Below are 23,951 nucleotides of genomic sequence, written 5' to 3'. Positions count from 1 at the left end.
GAGGCCAAAGAGCTGCAGCTGCGTTCCCATATACATGTACACATAAAGGTCTGATGGCACCAAACTGCTATCCAAACCCATTTTATCAACACATAAATGGTGGATGTTCTGATGGTAAAATACACTGATAATTCTCTACTCTATTACATATAAAAAAGAGATCACTATTCTGTGTCATATTTCATTTGCTATCATATACATTTTTTCAATTCAAGAAAATTCAAATTGTCATTATTTGACATTTTAAACAGTTTTCTTACGCTGCGAATGTCACACGATATATAAAATACAAAGTCCAGTATGTATTTGAAAACAATTTATTGCCGAGGATATTAAGCTGAAGATTAATGACACAACAGAGTAGCAGGACACGGTGTATTACAGGAGGTTTATTAATGGTTCACATGAGAGTCCCCGGTTTAGTTTATTCAATTAGCACAGTGGTTTTCAGAGCGTGAGGAGAGAAACCATACTACTGTAGCTGACCGGTCGCTCGTTGCGTCCTATAGTGTTCCTGCATGCTGCTACATACAAAATAAAGGTTTCTACACAAAAAAGAGCTGTTAAACCTTGATAAAGTACATTGAATTACATTTCTTTGACACACAGCATAGCTCCCTCCGTGGCACACCAGTGTGCCTCAACACCCATGCTGAGAACCATTCTAACAACACAGAGCTAGAGGAACAGCGGAACGTCACTTCAATGCTCGATATGAAAAACATTGTTCGGTCTCATATACAAATATGCACTGACAAGATTCACACTTCATTCACTGCAAATATTTCTCAACATTATCCACGGAGAGCAGTTAAAGGTGAGGAGGACTTGCAACATCAGATGATCAATATCCTGTTGAATTATAACCCAAGAGAGCTGCACATCCTCATTATTTTTGTTTCGCAAGTTTATAAGCATAAAAAATGCATACAGATTTTTTTTTTTTTACATTTTTCAAAACTCCAATATTGCTGCCAATAGCCCACCCTGGTATAACTCCAGGTTGAGATACCATTTTATTATTATTATTATTATTATTATTATTATTGCCTTATCTGTACATGCATTGGTATGTGTCTGTGTTTTTGTTTATGTAGGTTGCAAGAGCCGTGAAAAAGGGAAGGGGTTGGCTCCAATCCAAGAACTCATCTTATTTGTGGATGACGTTTAAATCGTAATCAAATAATAGCACACATTTGACAGATTATGTTGCAAAAGCATCCTCCTAGCTTACAATATATGTGGGCTCAGTGCCCAGATAACTCACACCCACACAAGCTTTTAATGGTATCTCTTAACTGGTCTCAACTGTCAGTCACGTCGCTTCATGAATAGAATAGATTTATCTTAGAGTTCTGCTGTTTTCAAAAGGCGATGAGACCAAATTGTGAGGCGAAAGTCAGACAGGAGCCGATAGAAATGCACACAGCATCGCTCTGCTGGTTGGTTTTGAACGTATTAATCAGTATTCCAGTTGTCTGTCCTGCTGTTGCGTGCAGTTTGGGGGGTTTGGGATTCAACACAGAGGACTTGATGGTCCTGATTAACATGATTAACATACAGTTTATTCACATGTTTGCATCTGGGCTCAGCTGTACTCTGGTTACTCTCCTGATGCTCCACCTATTATATACACTGCATACAGAGACAGGCTGTATCACATGCCAGACCCAGAAAATGCCTTAAAAACGTGGTATTTTTATTGGATATCTTAAATATCATCTCATTAATGCTGATTTTTATTAATATATTTGGAGACTATCAGCCTTTGAAAATCACTGTGACAGTTCAGTGTTTGCATGTGACAACGAGATGTCAAATTATCCATTGTTCAGGCAGATGATTTTGTCTTCTTGCTCTTACATGCGGGCCACATTTAGTCGTTTCTTGTATTAGCTGCTTCTTATGTTTTAGAATAATTTTTTTATACTATTTTTAACAGACCTTTCTGCCAACTAAGGATGTGGCAGTGAAATCCACGTTGAAATGGAAGCTTTTACATCCCTTCCTGTAGTGCTTTTACAATTGCATCCTGTACAGCTTAAGAAGAAAATAGCCTCAACTCAGTTTTCCCACAACTACAATAAAGACAGCAAAAGGTACTATATGAGTAGAAATGTCAAACTAGCAGAGGACACCGTTTCTTGGCAGCTATTAAAGAGTCATATTGGGAGAAATTAAATTTTTTTAGGAAGTGTTGCACAGTTCCTCTCAATTTTACTCACAAATTTACTGCAGCATTGAAAAAAATGCAGGATGGGCTTTAATCTGCACAGACTCAGGCCTGAAGTATCACGTAATAGGTTGTTTTTACCCTGTGTTCTCCTCAACATCAATGCGTCCTTACAAGTGTGCCTTCGCGATAAGTACACTGCTCCTACAGTGAAGGCCTCATTACGTATCAGCCCTCCGTGTGGGAAACATAATGCAAAAGGTCAAACGAAACAAAACACCCCTCAACGTCCAAGTCACTCTGCTCTGCTCTATATTAATCTCTATTTACACGTCAAGCCATTTGTATCTATAGGAATTCTTTATATAAATATATAATATATATATATTTGTATTTACATCTCTCTTCAAAAAGTCAGTAGTGCTGTGCAATCTATCCTATGAGTTAAATACACATAAACAAACACATGTAGAGGTCAGTACAGGTAACAGAAGAATGCATACAGTGCACCTGCAACTGTGACGAACCCATAGCGTGTCCCACCCGAAAAAATACAAAACAATCAGAGTGGTCGACCTGTGCTCACAGAAACTCCAAATACTCAACTTGGCCACAGTACGTCTGTGGTCGTCTCTCAGTCTTTTTTGTCTCCGTCAGACCGTCTCTCGGATATCAGCGGTGTTCCCATGGTGACAGCAGTAGGAGCAGCAGGGTCGCCAGGGTCAGAGGTGCGACAGACGAGGTGTGTGCTGAGCCTTGAACAGCCACCTGACGGAGAACATGAAAGAGAATATATAGGAAGTCCAAGAGAGACGGGATGTGAAAGGAGGATCTGACACGACCTACCTGTGGAGGGGAGAGGTGATGAGGGCGGACGGGGCGGCGAGGAGGAGCCCTGTCCTTCGTCGCTGGACTATGACCACCCGATGCAACATCTGTCTCGTGACCTGAACAGATGCAGGCAAAGACAGTAGATAGCAGTACAAGTACACAAGTATAGCAGAGTTTCTGTGTGCGACAGTCATATCTGATGAGCTTATCAACACTACCTGTCCCACCTAAATGATGTGCATTTGAATTTATTATAAACAGACAGTGATGCTGGGATTATTCATGTTCCTGTTCTCTCTCTTTCTCTATCACTTTTAACTTTCTGTAGGTTTGATGAAGCGAGAGATTTTCACACTTTTTACACACTTTTAATGACATCAGGTGATGTTACAACTCACTCCGATTAATTAGAAGTGTCTCATGCAGTAAGCTCATCATATCTAGTCGTTAATTGGTTACACTAAACATATGAACATCACATTCAGTATTCTTATACCCCCAAGTGCACTTTCTATATTTATTGGCTTTTATTTACCGTCCTGTGAAAAGCACATTAAAGCTCCGAGTGCTCTACGAATAAAGATCTCGTATCCAATTAAAGCATGTATTATGATTATCATCTTCCACATGGGAAATGCAGTACTTCATTTATCTAGTTTTACAAGCAATGAGGTATGATCAGCTCTTTGCAATCATTTTTGAAAAATCGAGTTGAGAAGTATCCCCATGAATAAAAACTTTCATAATTTAACAGTCTGAGTCAAGATTTTGGGGAGTCATTTCTGGTTCTGATTTTTATTCTCATGAATGCTTGAAATTTTGCATTATTTATTTTATTTGTTTAGACCTGAAAGATTTATGAATTACCGAACACACACACACACAAATTGAATGTGCATGTGCTATGTTATGCATTTACATAGGTGTGTGTGTGTGTGTGTGTGTGTGTGTGTGCGCGCGTGTGTGTGTGTGTGTGTGTGTGTGTGTGTGTGTGTGTGTGTGTGTGTGTGTGTGTGTGCATGTGTGTGTTCATGTGTGTGTGTGTGTGTGTGTGTTGGCAGCACTGCAGCACCTCATGGGAGAATCTCAGGTAAATGAGTGGATTAGGACATTAGGGAGACAGACTTTGCCCATGGCTAATGTGCATGCACACACACACGCACACACACACACACACACACACATACACACACACACACACACACACCTGCTTGGGCAGAAATCTGATTCTGTCTTAGAAAACGCATTGTCCTACAGTACAATAGACAAAGAGCCTTTCAGTCACTGAGGAATGAGGTGAGTTGTTAACGTTCACATACTCACACAAATATTAAATCTCATAATGATAGATACATGAAGAAAGGCAGAAAACACCCATAAAAGCACGCGCGCACACACACACACACACACACACACACACACACACACACACACACACACACACACACACACACATATGCAGGCACATACAAAATGTTAGGAATTCAAAACACAGACACAGACACTATCTATTTCAGAGACACATGATGTGTTTTTGTTTTTGACTGTCTGTGTTGATGATCCAGATGATTTACTCACAGCAGAATGTTTACCAATTAGGAATCTGTCCTCTCTTGTGTGGTGTACTCTCTTGACAAATAGCTGTGTGGAGCAATATGGGACCCTGGGCTCAAATATGTGTGTGTGTGTGTGTGTGTGTGTGTGTGTGTGTGTGTGTGTGTGTGTGTGTGTCTTTTATTGTGTGCATCTGCTCCGCCCAGAAATGAAAACCTTGTGTCACATCTGGTTTGAACCTGTTTAGGGAACAGAGCTTCACCGTGTTTTTATTGCTGTTTACATTTTAGCACATTATGTTATTTTGTCTTATAGTTCTCAAGAAATGAAGAGCAAGCTCAGTAAGTTACACTCATTTTTTAAAGTAAATACGGCAACATTGGTGAAATTATGTTTTTAGAAGATTAAAGGCAAAATTATATGACAAATACATGTAATATTTAATAATATCACTGTAGAACAGTAGAAGGGCAGCAATTACATATAATTCAATCATTTATTTCTTTTAAACTGCTTATTATTTTCAAACTTAGGAATTCATTAGTTAGTTAATGAAAAAATTCAAAACTTCCACAATACTTCCAAAAGCTTGTTTTGTCGGAAATAAAGATATATAAATGATATAAAACAGAAAAAGGAAGTTAATCCTTACATTTTTGCTTGATGATTATGAAGTCAAAACCAATACCGTTCACAATTAGACTCAAGTCTTAAATCAATGTCATGCCTACTTTAAAGGGCTCCGTTGCATGTGCATATGCATGTTTGTGCTTGTGACTGTGTGTTCTGAAAGCAGATGGCAAACGCAGGCTCCGCCTACATGCCCTTCGGCTCGTTTGTCTCTTAGCAACAATCCAGAACATGTCACATGTGGGATATTGGCAAATACTTGTGCACATACAGACACACACACACACACACACACACACACACACACACACACACACACACACACACACACACACACACACGTATACACCAACAGGGATGACTGATGAACAATGTCACTGGTCATACTCATGGGGTAGTTTAACCTTTACTAGAATGAGCAATAGGTGTGTGTGTGTGTGTGTGTGTGTGTGTGTCAGTGACGTATGGAGGATTCTGTCAAAAAGTTGTTAGATTGACAGACCCCAGGTCAGTGCAATTGCGAATCAGTTTCAGCCTTATTTGCTGACATCCACCTCGACTCGTGCTCACTCTGACAGTTAACAAGGAGGGACAAACATGTGTTACATTGTCTTAAAGAGGAGAGCAACAGTGATACATCATCCTCTCCTCGCCGAGCAAATAAAGGTGTCCTCTGTATCATTAGCTTGGAATTTAGAGACTTTTCCTCCAGAATAAAAAGATAAAAATGGGATCGGATTCATGTGAAGCGTTTGCCCAGGGGTGACAGTTAGGGTTGAAAGCAGGTGGAGCAGAGCCATAAATCAGAGCTGTGGGGACGCAGAGGAAACTCTCTCTCTATCACTCTCACTCTCTCACTCTCTCTCTCTCTCTGTCATACAGTTCAAATGTCACACACATACATGTTTGGTGAAGACGTTTTAGTAAAAAAAAAAAAGAAAAAAGAAAACTGTGTTTTAGAGTTGCAAAAAGAACATTGTAAATGATTTAGAACAGGCTGTTTCTATGCCTGTGATGTCAATACAAATAATTAAAACAGAAAATGAAATACTGAATGCATTTGTCTTTCTTTTTGTTTTTACATACCGTATTTTTTCGTAAGCAGTTATTTTTCTCAGCTATGGATATTTTCATGTTCAGTGCTAGAAGTTAAAATCTATATCAACAACAACCACAACAAAAATACTAATAATATATTGTTCAAAAGGATCAGTGCATTAATTTATTGAATTGAACACTTTTATTTTGAAAAATACATACATTTTCATCTGGTTCAAATATTAATAAGTGAGCTATTGTTGGAAACAAGCAATAGCTTCCTAGATATTTTAGCATATGCGATGCTGGTGTACTGCTGGTTTATTATATTATATTTCAGATTTTTTTATGATGTTTCTGCATTATGGAAGCTAAATACTCGGCTTCCTAATGATTATCCAGCCAAAGTCACCATCTGCACCTGTGGTGCTGTAATTCATTGTAATGTTCAGACATTGGCATCACTGCCTCAACGATAACAAGCGTCCCAAAACACCCATTCAAGAGAAGAGACCTCTGCACTACAGTGTCTAGTTCTATTTCACGCATTCCTGCAGTCTGCCGTCTGAAACAAAACCCGGCTGACAACTCAGCATCTTCCTAATAACAGCAGGCAATTCTGTGTGTGTGTGTGTGTGTGTGTCCATAAACAGTGTGTCACAGAGGCATGTTAGTTATGCTTTCATCAGACTGATCTGTGTGTAAAGCAGAACTGAATCAATGCATTTTAATGAGTTAAACAAAAGGAAGAGGAACCCCTGTACTGTCTCGTCTTGCCTCAGAAGGTAACTTCAGGTGTGTGTGTGTGTGTGTGTGTGTGTGTGTGTGTGTGTGTGTGTGTGTGCGTGTGTGTGTGCGCGCGTCTGTGTTATAAAGTATGTTTTTGTATGTATGTTTGTCCATGTGGACGGATTGATGAAAGGAAGTTCGGAGCTGATGAGTTGAAAAGTGAACCGACAGCAAGGGTGCATCTGTCTGTGTGTCTGTGTGTGTGTGTGTGTGTGTGTGTGTGTGTGTGTGTGTGTGTGCATTAATGATCATGCTTGATATTAGATGCCTGTGGTGTATTGTCCTGAACTGTCAATTTAGGCCCCAATTATGCCCAATCATGTTGCTCCTGAATTTATTTAAGCGTACAACAGACAATCACTCCCTCTTGCTCTTTCTCTTACACACGTACACACACACACACACACACGTACACACACGATGAGAGGTGACCTTGAAGAGCGTCTGGATAGGTGGAGTGTGTGTGTGTGTGTGTGTGTGTGTGTGTGTGTGTGTGTGTGTGTGTGTGTGTGTGTGTGTGTGTGTGTGTGTGTGTAGGCGTGTAAATGTATCCCTAGCATTTCCAGCTGAATCAGTAATGAGCATTTCATTACTTCAGCCTCAGATCCCTAGGGAGGAAACACACACACACACACACACACACACACACACACACACAGAGAGAGAGAGAGAGAGAGAGAGAGAGAGAGAGAGAGAGAGAGAGAGAGAGAGAGAGAGAGAGAGAGAGAGAGAGAGAGCAGGAAGAGCATGGTAAAAGGTAAATGTGGATTATACCCTCAGCAAGTACTTATCAGAATCAAATTATAAAATGATAGCAAAATAAAAAAGCTGAGAGGGAAAGAAAGATAAAGAAAGGAAAGACAGGAATAACGCTGTGCTGTGAACATCATAGTAAATATATTGTGGCAATATAGCTCCACACTAGTGATAATAGCTATTTTCTGAACACACAATGAGCCTGCCAACACACTGAAATGTAATATATTCTCCACGCTGTCATCGTGTTATTTATGGACTTAAAGACAGAGTATTATGAAACCGGCCCGCTTGTCAGCTTACTCATTCAGACGAGAATCTATAGATACTAAAATCATCAAATGTGTCCCCGGTGGGTAATTTGCCACAATGCTTTCAAGCGTTTTAGTCAGCTTATACTTTATTACAGTGAGTGATAGTGATGCTTCTTAAATCAGGGAGAAGGAATGAGAACTTTTTGTAGCTCCAATGCTGCACACAATAACTTATTTTGAAGGGATTACTCAGAGATGTCAATTCAGTGTTTAATTTGCATGAAATAGGACTTGTTGGGTTTTACTTTGACGGCTTTCTTTGGTTTTAGCTACCAACTGGTTGTCCAAGGAAGTCATGTGTGTCCATTAGTCTAATTCTAGAATAGCTTTGAGCTAAATGCTAACCAACCAAGTTAAGCAGGTAGAATGTTTACCATTCATCACCATACCATCTTAGCACGTTAGCATGCTAACATTCGCTAACTATCAATAAAACATGTGTCAGCTTTGCAGGTCATAAAAAGTTTCGGACAAATTTAACTGAAAAGTGATTAGAACTGATTTGGAGGGATATATGAATGGGTGTACCATATTTCATGGCAATCCACCCAAAAGGTTGTTAAGATTTTTCACTCAAAACCACAAATGTGGACCTGATGTTGAGGAAAAGTCAGGGGATCAGCTAAGTCATTAGGGTGCACAATCTGGAAACCATGAATGTCTGTAAGTAGTTTCAAGGCAATGCGTTTGACAGTTTTTGAGATATTTCAGTCTGGACCAAAGCACCGTCCCTCCACCCATGGTGATTGTGTGGTTAAAAAAAATCTGAATTTCTAACTTGATAGCAACACAGGCAGGTGTTGTTGAATTATTTATGATGAAAGATCAGTCAACACCCAGTTCCTCATCTACAATAAGTGTTTATAAACCTCACTGTATTCACTTTTGAAATATAAATGATTATTATTATTAAAGTGTTGTCATAGAGGGAAAGACTTGCTTCATAATCATGCCAATCAACTGACTAATCTTCCAAAAAAAGTATTTTATTGACTGATTGTGGATAACAGCCTGAATTGGTCTCAAATTTACTGTAGAGTGTTTAAAAGGTCCAGGTTAATGGCTAGTGCTTGTTTTTAAAGAAAATAAACAGTCAATGGTTTGACTTGCAGTCAAGCATCTTCCCAAGGTCACACTCACTGAGGTTACGTAGAGCCTCCAGTGGAATCATAAAACCTTTGGAGGAAACACGTAGGGGGGGAAATGAGCTGAAGACCGCAGCGGGAACGCAGTGAGGGCACTGTGATTGGAAGTGGATGAAAGGATGAAGACGGCAGAGTGATTGGTTGAAGGTTGCACATCAACACGGGCCACTGGGGGTGTTGTCTGTTGTCTCATTTAAATACACGAGGAGTCAAGCTGGAGGTGCAGCTAGAGAAGGCGAGATAAAGGTCAAGTGTGGGAATAACAGCGCCACTGCAGAGAGGAGCACTAATGAGCAGATAATGGCAAATCACATTTGCATGAACAAACTCAGTCAGGTGTAAAAGGAAAGCAGGGAGAGGACGGGTGGGAACGATGAGGGAAGAGGCAAACTGGTTGAGAGACAGGCATTCAGGGAGAACCCAGGACATGAATACAGAAGAAAACGGGGGATGCTTGATGGAGGTTACAGGTATGTTGATAGCTTAGTTATTCAGCGGGTGTTCTCCAATGTGCAGCATTTCATGTAAAGTTCAATTCCTATCTCCCTGTCGTGGAGGGTTGAACAAAAGGAGAGCCTTAAGACGCCTTGAATGAGAAAGATGGTGAGAGCAAAGTGAATGTGTAATTCTTTAATGAGCCACATCTCCTGCCCTGAGGATCTATAATTTTGCTACTGCTTATTAACCACCACATGGTGAACACACGCACACACACACACACACACACACACACACACACACACACACACACACAGCATGCTAGCTCTATCATTGTGAGATCCCTTTCTCTAGGCACCCACTGTTACCCCCCATCGTCCCCTCCTATATCTGCTCCTCCCTATCTCCTTCTTCTCCCCCCTTGATGTCTATTTGCTGTTTGTGTGTGTGTGTGTGTGTGTGTGTGTGTGTGTGTGTGTACCAGCTCCAGTCAAATGAAAAAGCTAAAGAGCAAATTAAAACGAAATAACTGATCATACACATTGTTCATTTGCTTGGACAGAATGCATTTTGATGGAATGGTTAATTGCTGCCTAGATGTTTTTGTCCAATCCAAAATGCAGGTCCAGTTCCCACTCATTCATACCAGACAAAAGTCAGAGGGAGCAGGCTTAAGAATATATTTCTATAATTGTGTTATGGTTAACAATTCCCTTGAAAAAGACCAAAACCAACAACGTGTTCTGACTTCCATAACCTCTGAGCTGCGAGCCCGTTCATTACTGAAGATGTGCAGCTTGAATTATAGGGTTGCAGGGGGCTCCAGCCGGTCCCAGCTGACTCTGGGTGAGAGGCGGGGTACAACCTACATCAGCAGTCTATCACAGGGCTGACACATAAGGTGGTTTCATACAGAGATTCAGCCATAATCACGGAAAGAAGATATCTCAATATGATCACGATCTTCACCTCAACAATGAGCATTATATATCCCCTGGTGGTGGATCGTGAACATAACACTTGTTCAAAACGTCCATTTCTACCCCAGTTTGCCAGTTTCTCCATTCTGAGTTTGTCTCACCCAACCTCATTCTGTCTATTTACCTTTTAATACTAACAACTACAAGGCAGTGTCGAAGCAGCTAAATACGCATACAACCATGCACACCTATACGGGCAGTTTAGATTCAACAATTAAACTAGCATGCATGTCTTTTGACAAATGTACTTATTGTAAGTCGCTTTGGACAAAAGCGTCTGCTAAATGACCTAAATGTAAATGTAAATGTAAATGTCTGTAGGAGGAAGCTGAACCTTCACAAAACCCACGCTGACACTGGAACATGCAAACACAGAAGGACAATCATGGAGGTCATAGACTGAAGAATAGGATGAATCCATTCAACAATAGGATACAAGAATATCTCCCTTATTTCTGTATTAAAAAGTGGAGTGTCTTGTCTTGTGCTTCAAATCAGCCGTGACCTTCCCAGTGTGTAAGTAAGACCCCAACCACCATGCTTTAGTTTCCAGTAGCACATCTTGTGTGGAAAAAATACATTATGTTGATGGTGAAATTTTAAAAATGTTGTATACTTTCATCATTATGTTAGTAAAAAACCAAACCTAAACTCAAAACGGCATTACATATCCTATTAAATGTGCCTACCTATACATATCCCTCATTAGCTGTATATAAGTAGGAAACAGGGTTGCTCCATCCTACACATGAAGATAAAGCATCAGAGGAAGAAGATTTCCAGAGTGATGCTAGTGGGATAATGATTGCATTCATAGCATATTTACACCCTCATGTTCAGTGCATGTGTGTACAAAGAAAGCAGTTTCATTTTACAGCACTGATCAAACCGATCCAAACGCTCGCTCTGGGAACTTTTATAGTCACGGGTGCAGATTCGGAGCCTCGCCAGGCTTTTTTATTGCCTTTTCTGGCTCCCTTTAGACAGATACTTACAAATGCAGATCAAACTGTCCTCGGGCAGAGGGGCAACGTGGAAAACACTGGCCTTTCCCTTTTAGATGAAATGGCTTCTAAAGCCTTTGTGAATGTGGCCCCAGGGAAGTGGGGGGTGAGGCCAGAGGAGGATGGAGGGGAGATGCTTGGAGGAGGCAAGACAATAAGTAGAAAATGGTTCAGCAATGTACAGCATTCTACTGTATGTCGATTATTTAGAGCAGGATTGTGATAAGAACAAAATATTGACAGCATTTTAACTGTCAAATTGAAAAGACTATGCTTAACCAGACCATGGCATTGTAACACAAAGGAGGTAACAAGATTAGAGAATGTAAAAATCCAAAAGCCTGTGTTGCTTGGCCAAGAGAGATGGTTTAACATCTGCCACACCTCCTCTCTTTCTCTATCTCTCCATCTCTGTCTCCCTCCCTCCCTCTCTCTCTTCCTTCATTGTCATTAAATAAGGACCCATGGGAGGACAGACCACCTGGTAACCATGGTTACATGGATTGAGTACACATCCACACATTCCCTTGCATACATACACATTGTATGTGCACATACTTAGAGTTTAGCTGCCTTTTTAGGACATGAATCCGTAAGACATCTGTAAGGGATTATGTTTCATACTGATGTGTTGTACATGAAGGTTTCTTTTGAGGGGAAACGGATCGGTGCTTTCCAGACTTTACTGACATTAGTGGTTTTAATGTGACTCATGGACAGGTTTTAGCATCTTACACCACAGTCCTGTTTGAAGCAGAGCAATTATAATGACACAGCATTTCATTTGTTACACAAGAGAAGAGAAGAGAAGCTGGGATTACATTTACATTATTGACATCGTAGGACCGAGCTATATGTCTGGGGAGACAGACAGATCGGAAAAGGGCATTAAGAGAGGGATTGTGCCGGTTCGAAGAAAGAAAATCAATCAATTTAATCTCTGTGAATTAAAGGGGAGGGGAGGATGAGAAATGACTACACGGAGAAAGCAGAATGCTAAAAACTTTTTAACAGAGTGTGTTTAATGTCACATGTGACAGAAATGTGTGTGATGACCAGCCGTGGTCATGGCATCATGGAAAAATGGAGACATCAGTTACCACCACAGAGAAACCTTCTTAGCCAGGTGTTTATACGTCTAGCTGTGAACAAATCAGTCAAATTACAAAACAGTTGATGGTTAAAGGTGGTTATTATGAACCTTTTAATGGCGACCTTTGACCTGTGTGTCTATGAGCGTGTATCTTCTTCTATTCACATACTGCATGGCCAAAAATAGAAATTAGCCTTCAGTATAAGATTGATTTCAAAACAACAAAACGACTACAATGTAAGAGGAAAAACCCCAAAGAATGTTGGGCTTTTCTGGCTGGAATTCACCCTCTTGCGAAAACGGCAGACATAGCTTGAACTTTCTCTCTGCATTTAACTGCTGTTCAGAAGGCTGCCTTTTTCCTTTGCTTTGATCTGTGAACAATTTTTGCCAAATGAATCTCCCGCTCTGGGCGGAGATCAACATGTAAATGGACTTCAATTAAATAATAATAGGCTGTGTGTCCCGTCTCAGCATGACTAAAATAACTTCTCACTGTTAAATGGCCCCCATAAATGAAACAAAGGCTTGAGAAAGAAATTAATTCTTGGCTGACTTCACCTGGCACCCGACCTCCGTTTCTATTCTCCCTCCTCTTTCTCTTGTCCCTGGTGAGTAGTTAACGGAGCCCACATGTCGCAAGGATGAATTAAAACTAATTGGAAGAGAGGAGGAATATTTCCTTCATAAGACCCATCCCTTATTCTATCTGCAGCCCAAGGATTGAGAGAGGACTTAAGCTGAATCATGTGAGTGGAAAAGAAACGGGTCAATACTGAGAAAGATATTACAACTCAAGGAGAAGCACATGACTGGATCCATTTCAGTCCGTCGGAGAGAGAACCGGGCCATCCATAACACGTAGAGGATTAAATGCATCGCAGTGACAGACAAAAGCACATGGCGAGCATGCACACAAAAACCAGGGACCATAAACATTGATTTGTGTACGCACATCCACACACTCGCAAACAGTCCCGTTCTCATGCACTTCCTTTGCTGTGAAGATCCACATTTCAGTGATTCAGACTTAAGATGGTTTGTAGGCAGAATTGTGGGCAGATTTACTGGCAAATCTATTAAAAAGAAAATCAGAGCATTTGATATTTTGTTTTTTTTTATGTATACATTAACACAGAACTAATTTAATACAGTACAGCCATAAGAAGTACAAATAATCCCCAAAATATCCCTGTGTTTCTGTGGTTTGGTTGATACTGCATCACTCTTTGAGCTTCAGGCTTGTTTATATACGAGATGGTGATGAGCAGGGAGACGTGCATAAAATCCCCTTTTGTCACTCTTTATTGTGATTCTTTCCCCAGGAAATGATTGTGGCTTGAGAGACAGGACTCGCGTCACCACCAGCTTGGTAAATCGGAACTAGCAATTTTCTCTGAAAATAGACAACATGCCAGTTTCAGGCCCAGTGGGAGGCATGTGTTTCCACCGATCTGACACATTAAGGTTAGTCTAAAGGGTATGACAAATGTCCTAACACATACATTAGTTTTGGAGCTGTTAACAAGGGGGTGATGCAGTACAAGACAGGGGACATAAATGTTTGTTCTTGTTTCCCCTTCACACAAAAAATACTCCTGATGTACAAATGAGTATGAATCGTGTGCAAAACTATCACATATTATCTTCTGGCATTTGCATTGAAAAAAATGTGGTTTTTAATTATTTTAATTAAGTTGACTCTTGAATCTCTCTCAGCATAAGATCTTAAAAACAGTTTTGTTTGTGTAAAATGCAACAAAAATCGCTGATTAGCCTCAATGGTCTAATTGCAGATACTTTAGTAAACTTCAATAGCAATCTTTACTGCTGGGGTTCCCAACCAGTTTTACACCAATATATTCCTTATAATTTGATATCCTAAAATTGTATGGACTGTGGGACGAGGGAGTGCAAGGTGATGACTATTTTTTTGAGTAAATGAAACAGAGACATTCATATTACACTTGTTAGTATATTGTAACACATGTGTTGGGGCTTTTATAGCTGCTTCTTGCTCCAAAAAACTATCAAGATCGCTCTAATTCGTATCAAACCCAGCCTGCACACACACATCTCAAAAGACTACGGTACGGCTGAGCCGGCAGTTCGCAGCTACCAGTGCTAACGGCGCTAACAGTAGAAACTACGGCAAACATGCTGACAGGGCTAAGAGTTTTCACCTGAGGAGGGGAACTGGTGTTTGGGTGCTGTGACCACCATAGGAGAGCAGTGCAGAGCAGCGGTCGTGAACGTGCACTAAAAACGCATGTGGCCGGTCCAGCTATGTAAACAAGAGTCTTTGTGTGTTTTGGCGTCGCCGTGGCTCCTCCCGGATCCCGGCTCCCTGACTGCTGCCAATCTGATTCAACTGTTCCAAGCTGCGCACCTGCAACCCGTCTACACATCAACGCCCATCCAACTCCTGGTCAGATCATTTATTCACTTCACATCCTAGGCCACTTGAATTGTGTTTAATGCTTGTGTGATTTGTTCTCATTTGCTTCGTAGGTTCTGCTGCTTCGCCACACTCTCATCCTGCCATCTCCCTCACCCTGCCTTCTTTCACCATGTCACCACCTTCCCTCAACCTCTGACTCCATCCATCCTCGTTCTCTGCAAAGTAAATACACCTTCCTTATCACTTCCTTATCTATTCACCGCCTCTTGTCAGCGTATGTATGTTTGCCACACCATTATAATATAACCTTTATGGGATCAGGTGAACCCACTGAGATCAACATCTCTTTTACAAAAGAGACGAAGGAGGCTACAGGAGATAAAACTAAAAACCAACATTGCTGACTGGATTATCATCATTTAGCTTGTTTTGTCTAATCCTTTTGGCCTGGTAGCAAATATCTCACAGCCTGGTGCCCAGCTGGTGGTTAACCACTATGGTTCAGTACCATTACAAGCTACACTTGTGCTTTGTGTCACCGTATAGATACACACTCATGACTCCAGTAATAACAAGGCCAGTGTAGGGATAATTAGTGTGACAATGACCTTTGATCCTATTATATCCGTCCCTCAGGGAGAGACATCCCACCACCCAATGACATCACCAGGATGTCGTGGTCATGTGGTTGACACGACCTCTGATCTGGGTGATACGGTGATGCTGCAAAAGAATGAGCCCTGGTTTACACTGTTGTGACGCAATTGGTTTGACCTGAAAATAACTGGCTTGGGTCACCACCAATATGACCATAGAAAGTCCAGTAACAAACCGCTCGGGTGTCATGGAAAGTTCCGTCACCATGAAGGTGGTGGGGGATCTTCTCGTATGTTGACCGGTTAATCAACATATGTGTTTTTCCAGCTAAAGATAGACATGGACAGTAAAGCTTTCCATATGAGAAGGGTGTAGCAAACAGCCTTTGAGGACCGTTTGTCCTTCAGTCCTCATCACATTGATATGTGTCAAAATGCTGGATCTGTTTTCTCTTATTATGTAGTCTGTTTGAAAGTTCCTGTTTGCCTTATTTATCACTTATGCAAGGAGACCATATGATTTATAATGACATTGTTTACTAAAAAAAGATGTGTCCTATCTGTGATGTAATACAAATATTTAACCAGAGTACGATGCTGTTGGTCAATTCACATAACAGCTGTCTTGTTGTGTGTTTTTGTCTGAGGTCTTCTCTGGCGTTGAAAGGAACTGTATTTGAAATATTTACTTTTTACTGATCTCCAGTGGTTAAATTGGTGGTTACAGGTGCAACAGAGCACACTACTTCTGACCAAACCTGTCAGTGGGGCAACAGGTTTGAAACTTTCACTTTCAGTCAGTGTTAAGTTACTTCCAAGTTACAGATAGTGGGATTTTTACCGGCTGGTAAAAGCAGTTTTACAATGTGTCCTGGACTCCTTGTTAGTATTGAAAAATACAGAAAAAAATATTTCAATTTACACAAAACAAAACAGTTGTATTAATCGCTCTATCTGCAAATTTACCTCAGTATTCCTAAAATTTTGGCCACATTCTGGACGCATAATTCTTCATGCCAATCAGAATTTAGCTATAAAATAATAACAATGAAATCACATGGAAGCTAATTTGTTTTCGAGTGTTTTACTATTTCACTTGCTTATTGCTATATCGTTGCCTTTGGAGAAATTGGCAACCAATTATTGTGTATGGTCAATCAACCTCAACATCGAGCACAATTTTCTCTTCAACCATTTTAACCAAATTTCAAACTTTGTGGGATCACCTCAGGGCTCTAGGGTCCTCAGATCTCCCTGTGATACCCATTTATTATGTATAAGCATGAGCTGAGTGAATAAGTCCAGATATAAATGAATAATTACAGTTTGTCTTTGCATTTCTGTTTTTCGGATGATCTGGTTGTGCATCCTTTATCCCAGTTAAGGAGGAAACGAACTGCTGACACCAGCAGAAAGAGAGATGGAAAGAGAGAGAGAGAGAGAGAGAGAGAGAGAGAGAGAGAGAGAGAGAGAGAGAGAGAGAGAGAGAGAGAGAGAGAGAGAGAGAGAGGAAGAAGTTGAATCTATTTCTCAGTACTTTTCCTCCCTCTGGACATTTCCCTGCTGGCACAAGATGTGGAGGCTGCAGCATTTTGAAACCTCCACCATGCCAATGAACATTGTGTGTGTGTCGCTGTGTGTGTGTCAGTGTGTGTGTGTCTATAACTCACTGTTGTCCACACCAGATGCTTCACAGCCATCTTCATCATCGCAGTCGTCGCCGCTGCCTGTCTCTGTCTGTGCGCTCCCTCCCTCCTCTTCCTCCACCTTTCCTCTGGTTTTGCTCGCCCAGCCGAGTTCCACTAACAACTCCTAAATAAAACACACATACAAACGTCCATAAACATACACGTGCCTCTATGGATGGTTGGGCTGACTTCTCATCCAGCAACAACATGAGGTCAAAAATGTGAGTTTTATTTATGACTTAATACTTGCAAAACTACATGTATTACTGAGGGTCCCATCAGCCTCAAATTAACGTTGTTATTAGCATGATTAAAGTCTAAACTGCTTTGCATTTAGCTCAAAGCAAGTAGCCTGAAGCCTGTGGCTGCAAAATCTTGGTCTGTCTTTTGCATTTTAAGAAATTTAGCTTGCATTGTCAATAAACTAGAGCAATCATAAAAGACAAATGCTAACGATAAAATTAAATTTAAATAAAAAAGGGATGTTTTCTGTTACGTTTCCCCCATTTAAAAGCACCAAATGACCACAGAAACATCTTTGCACAAATAATAAAGGGGGAAAAAATGACAAACACACATACTGTAGGTCATCGAATGGACTAGAGGCTGATTGAGGTCATGCTGTCTCAGCGTGAATCCATATTTTCATTTCAGTTAAGTCACAACGTGGATGCTGTGGCATGTTACATGATTGTGATGCCCGATGGAAACCTTGTGTCTTGTAATGCTCAACAAATAACAGATTAAAAAAAAAAACATCCATTCAGTTTTTGATTTTGATTTGATTTACTCACAGAAGGACAACACGAGCCTCTTGTCCAAGAAATAAACTATAAAACACCAAAATGTGAGTACTAGTTTTGCACAATGTATACAGGAACATACAATTGGTTCACTGCATGATGAATGTGTATTGCAGAGGGTCAAGGTGGACTATATATAATTTCCAGTTTAGAGCAGAGATAAGGCAAACAGCCACTAGCTTTATAAATGGAAAAAGATATATGGGACTGACATTTCATTCTATTTTATTTTATCGATACCATTTCTACTTATATAGCAAAGGCCCATGATGCCACTAAGAGTGTAACATATATCCTAATGATTTATGTTACCCAACATAGAAATATGTCTAGCAAATTAAATACCAGAAAGCCAAACTGACAGTCAAATCTTTTGGATTTTATGATTACATTTTTTTCACATTGTCATGCAGGGTAAGAGTAGTTATAACAGCTCTTCCACGCCTAAGTTTGTTGCTAGACAGCCCAATCTATTGTACTCTTCTACATCTAAACGCGGCTTAACTCTCCCTCCATTAACACAAGAACTATAGCATGAGCTGAGTAGGGAAATAGTATAGTATACATTTTTTTCTGAAAATATGCAGCAGTAGACCTACACATAATTAAACTACACTGTACATGAATGTATTTGACTGGAACAAGGGGAACTACCTTATATGGAGTAGAATGTGTTGTGTTTACAGACAAGAGGGCTGCTTTCATGATATTTAAAAGGTACACTGTTGCTTCATACTTTTAGTAAATGAACAATAATAGTTCTGGTTAAATAATACATTGTTGATATAGTCTAGCTATGTTTTAGGTTGATTTTCTAGGTTAGATACATAAGTAAGGACACCTGGCCTCCACTGTATATGTGGGGCAGCCCATGGAAACAAGGGGAACCAAGGTTGTTATATGACAGCTTGTCCAAAGGAACAAAGAGACTCTGTGATTCAGCATCATGTCATCGCACAGCAAATGAGGGCTGAAGAGGACAAAAACACATTACTGCAATGTTTCCACCACGACTGCGTTTTCCTGGTAATGTGGTCACGCTTGAATTTAAACAGAATGTGGGCAGTGTAGCACCGAACCTCTCCTGTGAAACCGATAGACCTACGAGGCATAAAATCCAATGGCAGCTCCAGAGTGGTCTGTCATAGCGAATTAATGACAGGAGAATGATTTAGCTCGTGGCTAAGGTGAGGTCTTAGTATTTGTTTGCATACAACCAAAATAATGAGGGATGGAATGGTAATTATAATATCACTTCTCATTCCAGCTATCCAACAAACTTTAAGGTGTCATTATGGTCAAGATATTTTATAAAAGCAAACAAAGGTGACGATTGGTGAGCTGTCCCTTTATGACTGAAGTGTGCTGGTAGGCAGATTTTGTAACCTTGTTTTCACTCTTTGTGCTAAGATAAGATCATTGCTGCCAGTCGTAGCGTCATATTTAACAGACAAATATTAGAATATGAGTTATCTTTTCATCTTACTCTTAACAAGAAATAAAATAAGCGTATTTCCAAAAATGGCAACTATTTCCTGAAACAAAGCTAATTTTTAACCACAGGTTTGTCATGAAACAGGAACGCTGCTGCACCAAAACCCCTACTTCCTGTAATCTGCTGTCCCTTAAGGAGTGGTAAGAGCGCTGCCCTTTTTATATACAGGGGCAGCCCTCGGAGGCTGGATTAGGCTCATCCTGGTTGGCTGAGCGTGTGCATATACATTTTAATTGCAGGGATAGGAAGCTGGCTACACTAATAGAATCTCATTAGAAGATAAAGCCTTCATGACACAGCTCACTGCTGGACAGGTCTCGTACATAATTGGTACAGTGAAAGATAAGAAGAGATGGAGGGAAAGACAGACCTTCAAAACAAAACATGGCTGTGGAAATAATTAAAATTCCAAGGATGCTTCTTTGTCTTGTTCCATATTGTGTTCCTCCTCTGTGTGTGTGTGCCTCAGACAAATGGCTTCCCCTACATGGAAAGCAGCTAGCATGAAAAAAGAGCAGCATAAGCCCCGGATTTCCAAGGGTGACTCCTCTAAACTCGTTCAAAGGCGTCTTGCAGTGTGTGCAGCACTTAGAAACAGGGTGTGTTTGTGTGCAAAGACATGCACAGAGTTTATCAACAAGATGGAAAGACTACACACCCTTTGGAACAGAAAATAGTTTGCAATTCAGATGAGTTTTCCCTTCGGTTCATGCTGTGGCCTGTTAACATTACCGTCATCAATTCAGCGGCCGTGCATTACAAGTCCAAAACCATTGATCTAACTTTTACTGCTCTCATAGACCGTGTGTTTGTGTGCTTGTTATAAGATCCACAGCAGCTGCAATTGCCTTTAAATCAGAGAATAACGGGACACGTACCACTTACATAGAATAATGGGCCCCAAGAAAGCAAATTTCATACATAAGCGCTTGCATGGTGTGTGTTTGTTTATATGGCAGTGGGGGATGCTGACTTGGCAGTTCCTCCATGTAAATGCAACATGATTAATGGAGTCACCACTAAAATTAAACAGAGCACAGAAGGAGCTTCAACAGCAAAAAGGAAAAATATCACCATAGCATGTCCCATCCCATGATTTTTCCCATGAATATTTCAGAACCACCAACGCGTAGATTTCGATGTTATCGGGTTTTCTTGAGCGACCACCATTTCCACTCTTGACCTGACGATAAAGCAATCAGAGAGTCAGCGCTGAAAGAGCTCGCCGCTACATCAGAACATGTCGTTGGAATTCATTTAAAATGTATCCTATAAGCACACGCTCTGAAATCTCTGTCATCAGCAATTCCATGGTTATGGCTAAAGAAAATAAGTCTGTTGATATTCTGTAGCTTAGTTCATTAATCCTGCGATAAATTGATCCTACAGTCTGCGTATGGAAAGCTTCACATTTTAATACTCATTGCATTAGGTGACATGTTGCTTCAATGAACATGTAGGTTATTTTTAATGGATTCTACATACAGTGTTTTACTGCCATACAGTCTTATGTATCAGTTACGCCACTTAAAAGAGACCCAAATAAGTGCAGTATTTATTGCTTATTGACAGTGTTTGCTAAAAATGACACTTCCTTGAGGAAAGCTTTTTTATTATTATTAATTAAAGCATATAATCATGATTGTTTGCTAATTTCTAGAGGTGTTGTGATCTGTTTGTCTTTTCATGGAGTCTGTTGACAATAACACAATTACAGACTATTGCCAGCCTGATCCTTTAATAGCTGATATGCCATTTGATGATGACTTCTTTGCTAATTTGTCTAGTCTTTCTCGGTTTCTGTCTGTCTGCCTGTCTGTCTGTTTGTCTCAAAAGGGCCACATTGTCCTAAGAACAAAATAATGAATCATCTTTATGGATAACCTTGATGTATCATTTCATAGAATCATATTCACATGATTTTATGAATCATTCATGCAAATCTTATCACCATCTTACCATGCTGCTCAGAGCTGCATAAATCCAGTTTAATTGTTGAATTCATTAATGTATCATTGCATGGTATCGACATCAGTTCAGAGCACTGACACTTAAGTTTATAATATTAAGCAGTGGTTCACACATGAGGTGATAAGGAATGATTGAGCTGAGGATGAGGGCGCATCACAAACACATCCCCAAACACAACCCAGACCCCTGCAGGTTGCTTTAGCAACAGTGTATCACACTTACATCACACTTTAGAGAAACACCAATAGGCTTAATATTTCACAATAGCAATAACAGCCAAAGATCAAATTAACGATATCATCATTATACAAGTGTGAATATGATTAAACCAGTTCATTGAGGGCAAGTAGACATGTTCCAGCAGAATGCTAACCCCCGTCATATGCCATTGTCTCACAACCAAGGTGAGTACAGAAGATATTAATGTTCTGTGGAAGAGTTATGAAATCACATAGATCCTCTTGATTATTCTTTATAGTTTATCTCCATCAAGACAATGACGTTCTCCGGAATACAACAGAAACTACTGCAGAGTCTGCACAGCGGGATACATAACTGTAGAACGGTTAAAGACAAAGAGAAAAACACTGTTACTAACTTCACCATGCGGGCCATGGCTAGAAAACCGAATATATCAATGTCCATGTCAGATATGCACATGCAGGGGTGCCTACAGGATTATGAGGTATGTTACAAAGTTAATGCTGCCACAAAGATGACATTTTGGTGGGATGATGCTGCAAGATGAAAGTGCGTGTGTCTAAAATGGAAATTGACTCTGGGAGCATATTTCATGACCATCTGCTCATTTGATTTCCTGTGTGTAAGAGGAGATTTTTTTTGCCTGATGGTGGTGCCAAGAAAGGTCAGAGAGTCCCCAAAAACAATAAGTCCCCATATCATAAAAACCATCATCTTTGGACCACTAATCTTATATAATGTTATATCAAGATGGCCGCCCTGAATCAAAGTCTTAATGAAGAGCAGGATGGACAATCAATATCTGTCTTGCCATCATCATTGCAAAAAGGGAAATATTACCTGTGAACATAAACTTCGGTTGGGAACATGTGATTGTGAGAATGTGTGCCAACATTCACCTCACCCACTATTGCTTTAAAGGAGAAATCCGGTCATTTTTGACCCCATGTCCGTTGTCCTCAGGGTCATCCCGACTTATTAGAAGCAAAAAACCCGACAAAAATTGACGTTGCCTAGCCCGAGATCTGTACCTGCCTGGCAGCCTTCCAGACTCGCTACAATGCTAACCCATTGGGGCACCGTTGTATCTGCTTTCCTGGGCCACAGAAAACAATTCCAAGACCTATGCAACACAGGTTGGGTCCGTACGAGACACCACGGCGCTCGTTTAGCACAAATAGTGTGGCAAAACGACATAAATATGTGTTTTAGCATGAAGTTACTCACCTCAAATCACCCCGTAGAGTAGACATTAGCAGTAGACAGCCTAGCGCCTGTCGTCCCTCCCAGTCACCGCAGAAACGAAAACGTTTTTCACGTAGTTTTGATTTTGTATCCATAAAGAAACGACTGAGCAGTGCAGTCGTCCTGTCCGTAATAAATCCATGAAGCTGTTACGTCCGTATGACTGTTACAACATAGCAACATAGCTTCAGCTAGTAACGTGCCGGGCACTCGTCCGTCCCACTCACCGCAGAAACGAAGACGTTTTCCTCGTAGTTTTGATTTTGTATCCATAAAGAAACGACCGAGCAGTGCAGTCGTCCTGTCCGTAATAAATCCATGAAGCCGTTATGTCCGTATGTTGCTATGTCCATATAACATAGCAACATACGTTGCTATGTTACAACATAGCAACGATAGCTTACAGCTAAACAGTAGCCGGGAGCCAAAACAATGCAAGTCTCGCGCAAGTTCCCGTCTGCCGTCCTCACTCTGGAGCTGTTTTCAAGCCAGTACAGTGAAACATCTTGAACAGTCGCGCGAGGGTCACTTTGTTCTCACTCTGTTGATGAGAGACTGCAGTCTGCACGTGCTACACGCAACACGCGACACGCGACACGCGACTCCCACTCATGCCGTCAACACAACTAGCCTACTGAGACTGCGCGAGATTTGTTGTCGCTGTAGCAGCTTCAACTGTCACAAAGGCTAAGCAATATTACTATGTAGGCTAGCGCCAGTTACACTGTCATATGGACATGACGGCACTACTCGATGGAAAGAAGTTTGTCACTAGTGGCTTGAAAACAGCTCCAGAGTGAGGACGT

The 23,951-nt window shown here is 40.6% G+C and overlaps 2 protein-coding genes across 2 annotated transcripts in view; both read right to left on the bottom strand.

The window, feature by feature from the left end:
* LOC311014876 (G-protein-signaling modulator 2-like) overlaps window positions 1-23,951 on the bottom strand; it is a 305,151-nt gene that overhangs the window by 181,827 nt on the left and 99,373 nt on the right. The gene's annotated exons all lie outside the window — the stretch shown is intronic.
* LOC311014966 (glypican-5-like) overlaps window positions 314-23,951 on the bottom strand; it is a 46,587-nt gene continuing 22,949 nt past the window's right edge. The window contains exons 9-11 of the mRNA XM_084011941.1: window positions 17,413-17,554; window positions 3,020-3,120; window positions 314-2,941 (exon numbers count right to left, since the gene is read on the bottom strand). Coding sequence (XP_083868067.1) covers window positions 2,846-2,941; window positions 3,020-3,120; window positions 17,413-17,554 — 339 coding nt within the window. The 3' untranslated portion in view covers window positions 314-2,845. The remainder of the gene's footprint in view (window positions 2,942-3,019; window positions 3,121-17,412; window positions 17,555-23,951) is intronic.

This window comes from Eutrigla gurnardus (assembly GCF_963514095.1).
Source record: "Eutrigla gurnardus genome assembly, chromosome: 6".
NCBI lineage: Eukaryota > Metazoa > Chordata > Actinopteri > Perciformes > Triglidae > Eutrigla > Eutrigla gurnardus.
The sequence above is the reverse complement of the archived record's forward strand: the minus strand, read 5'-3'. Positions and strand labels throughout refer to the sequence as shown.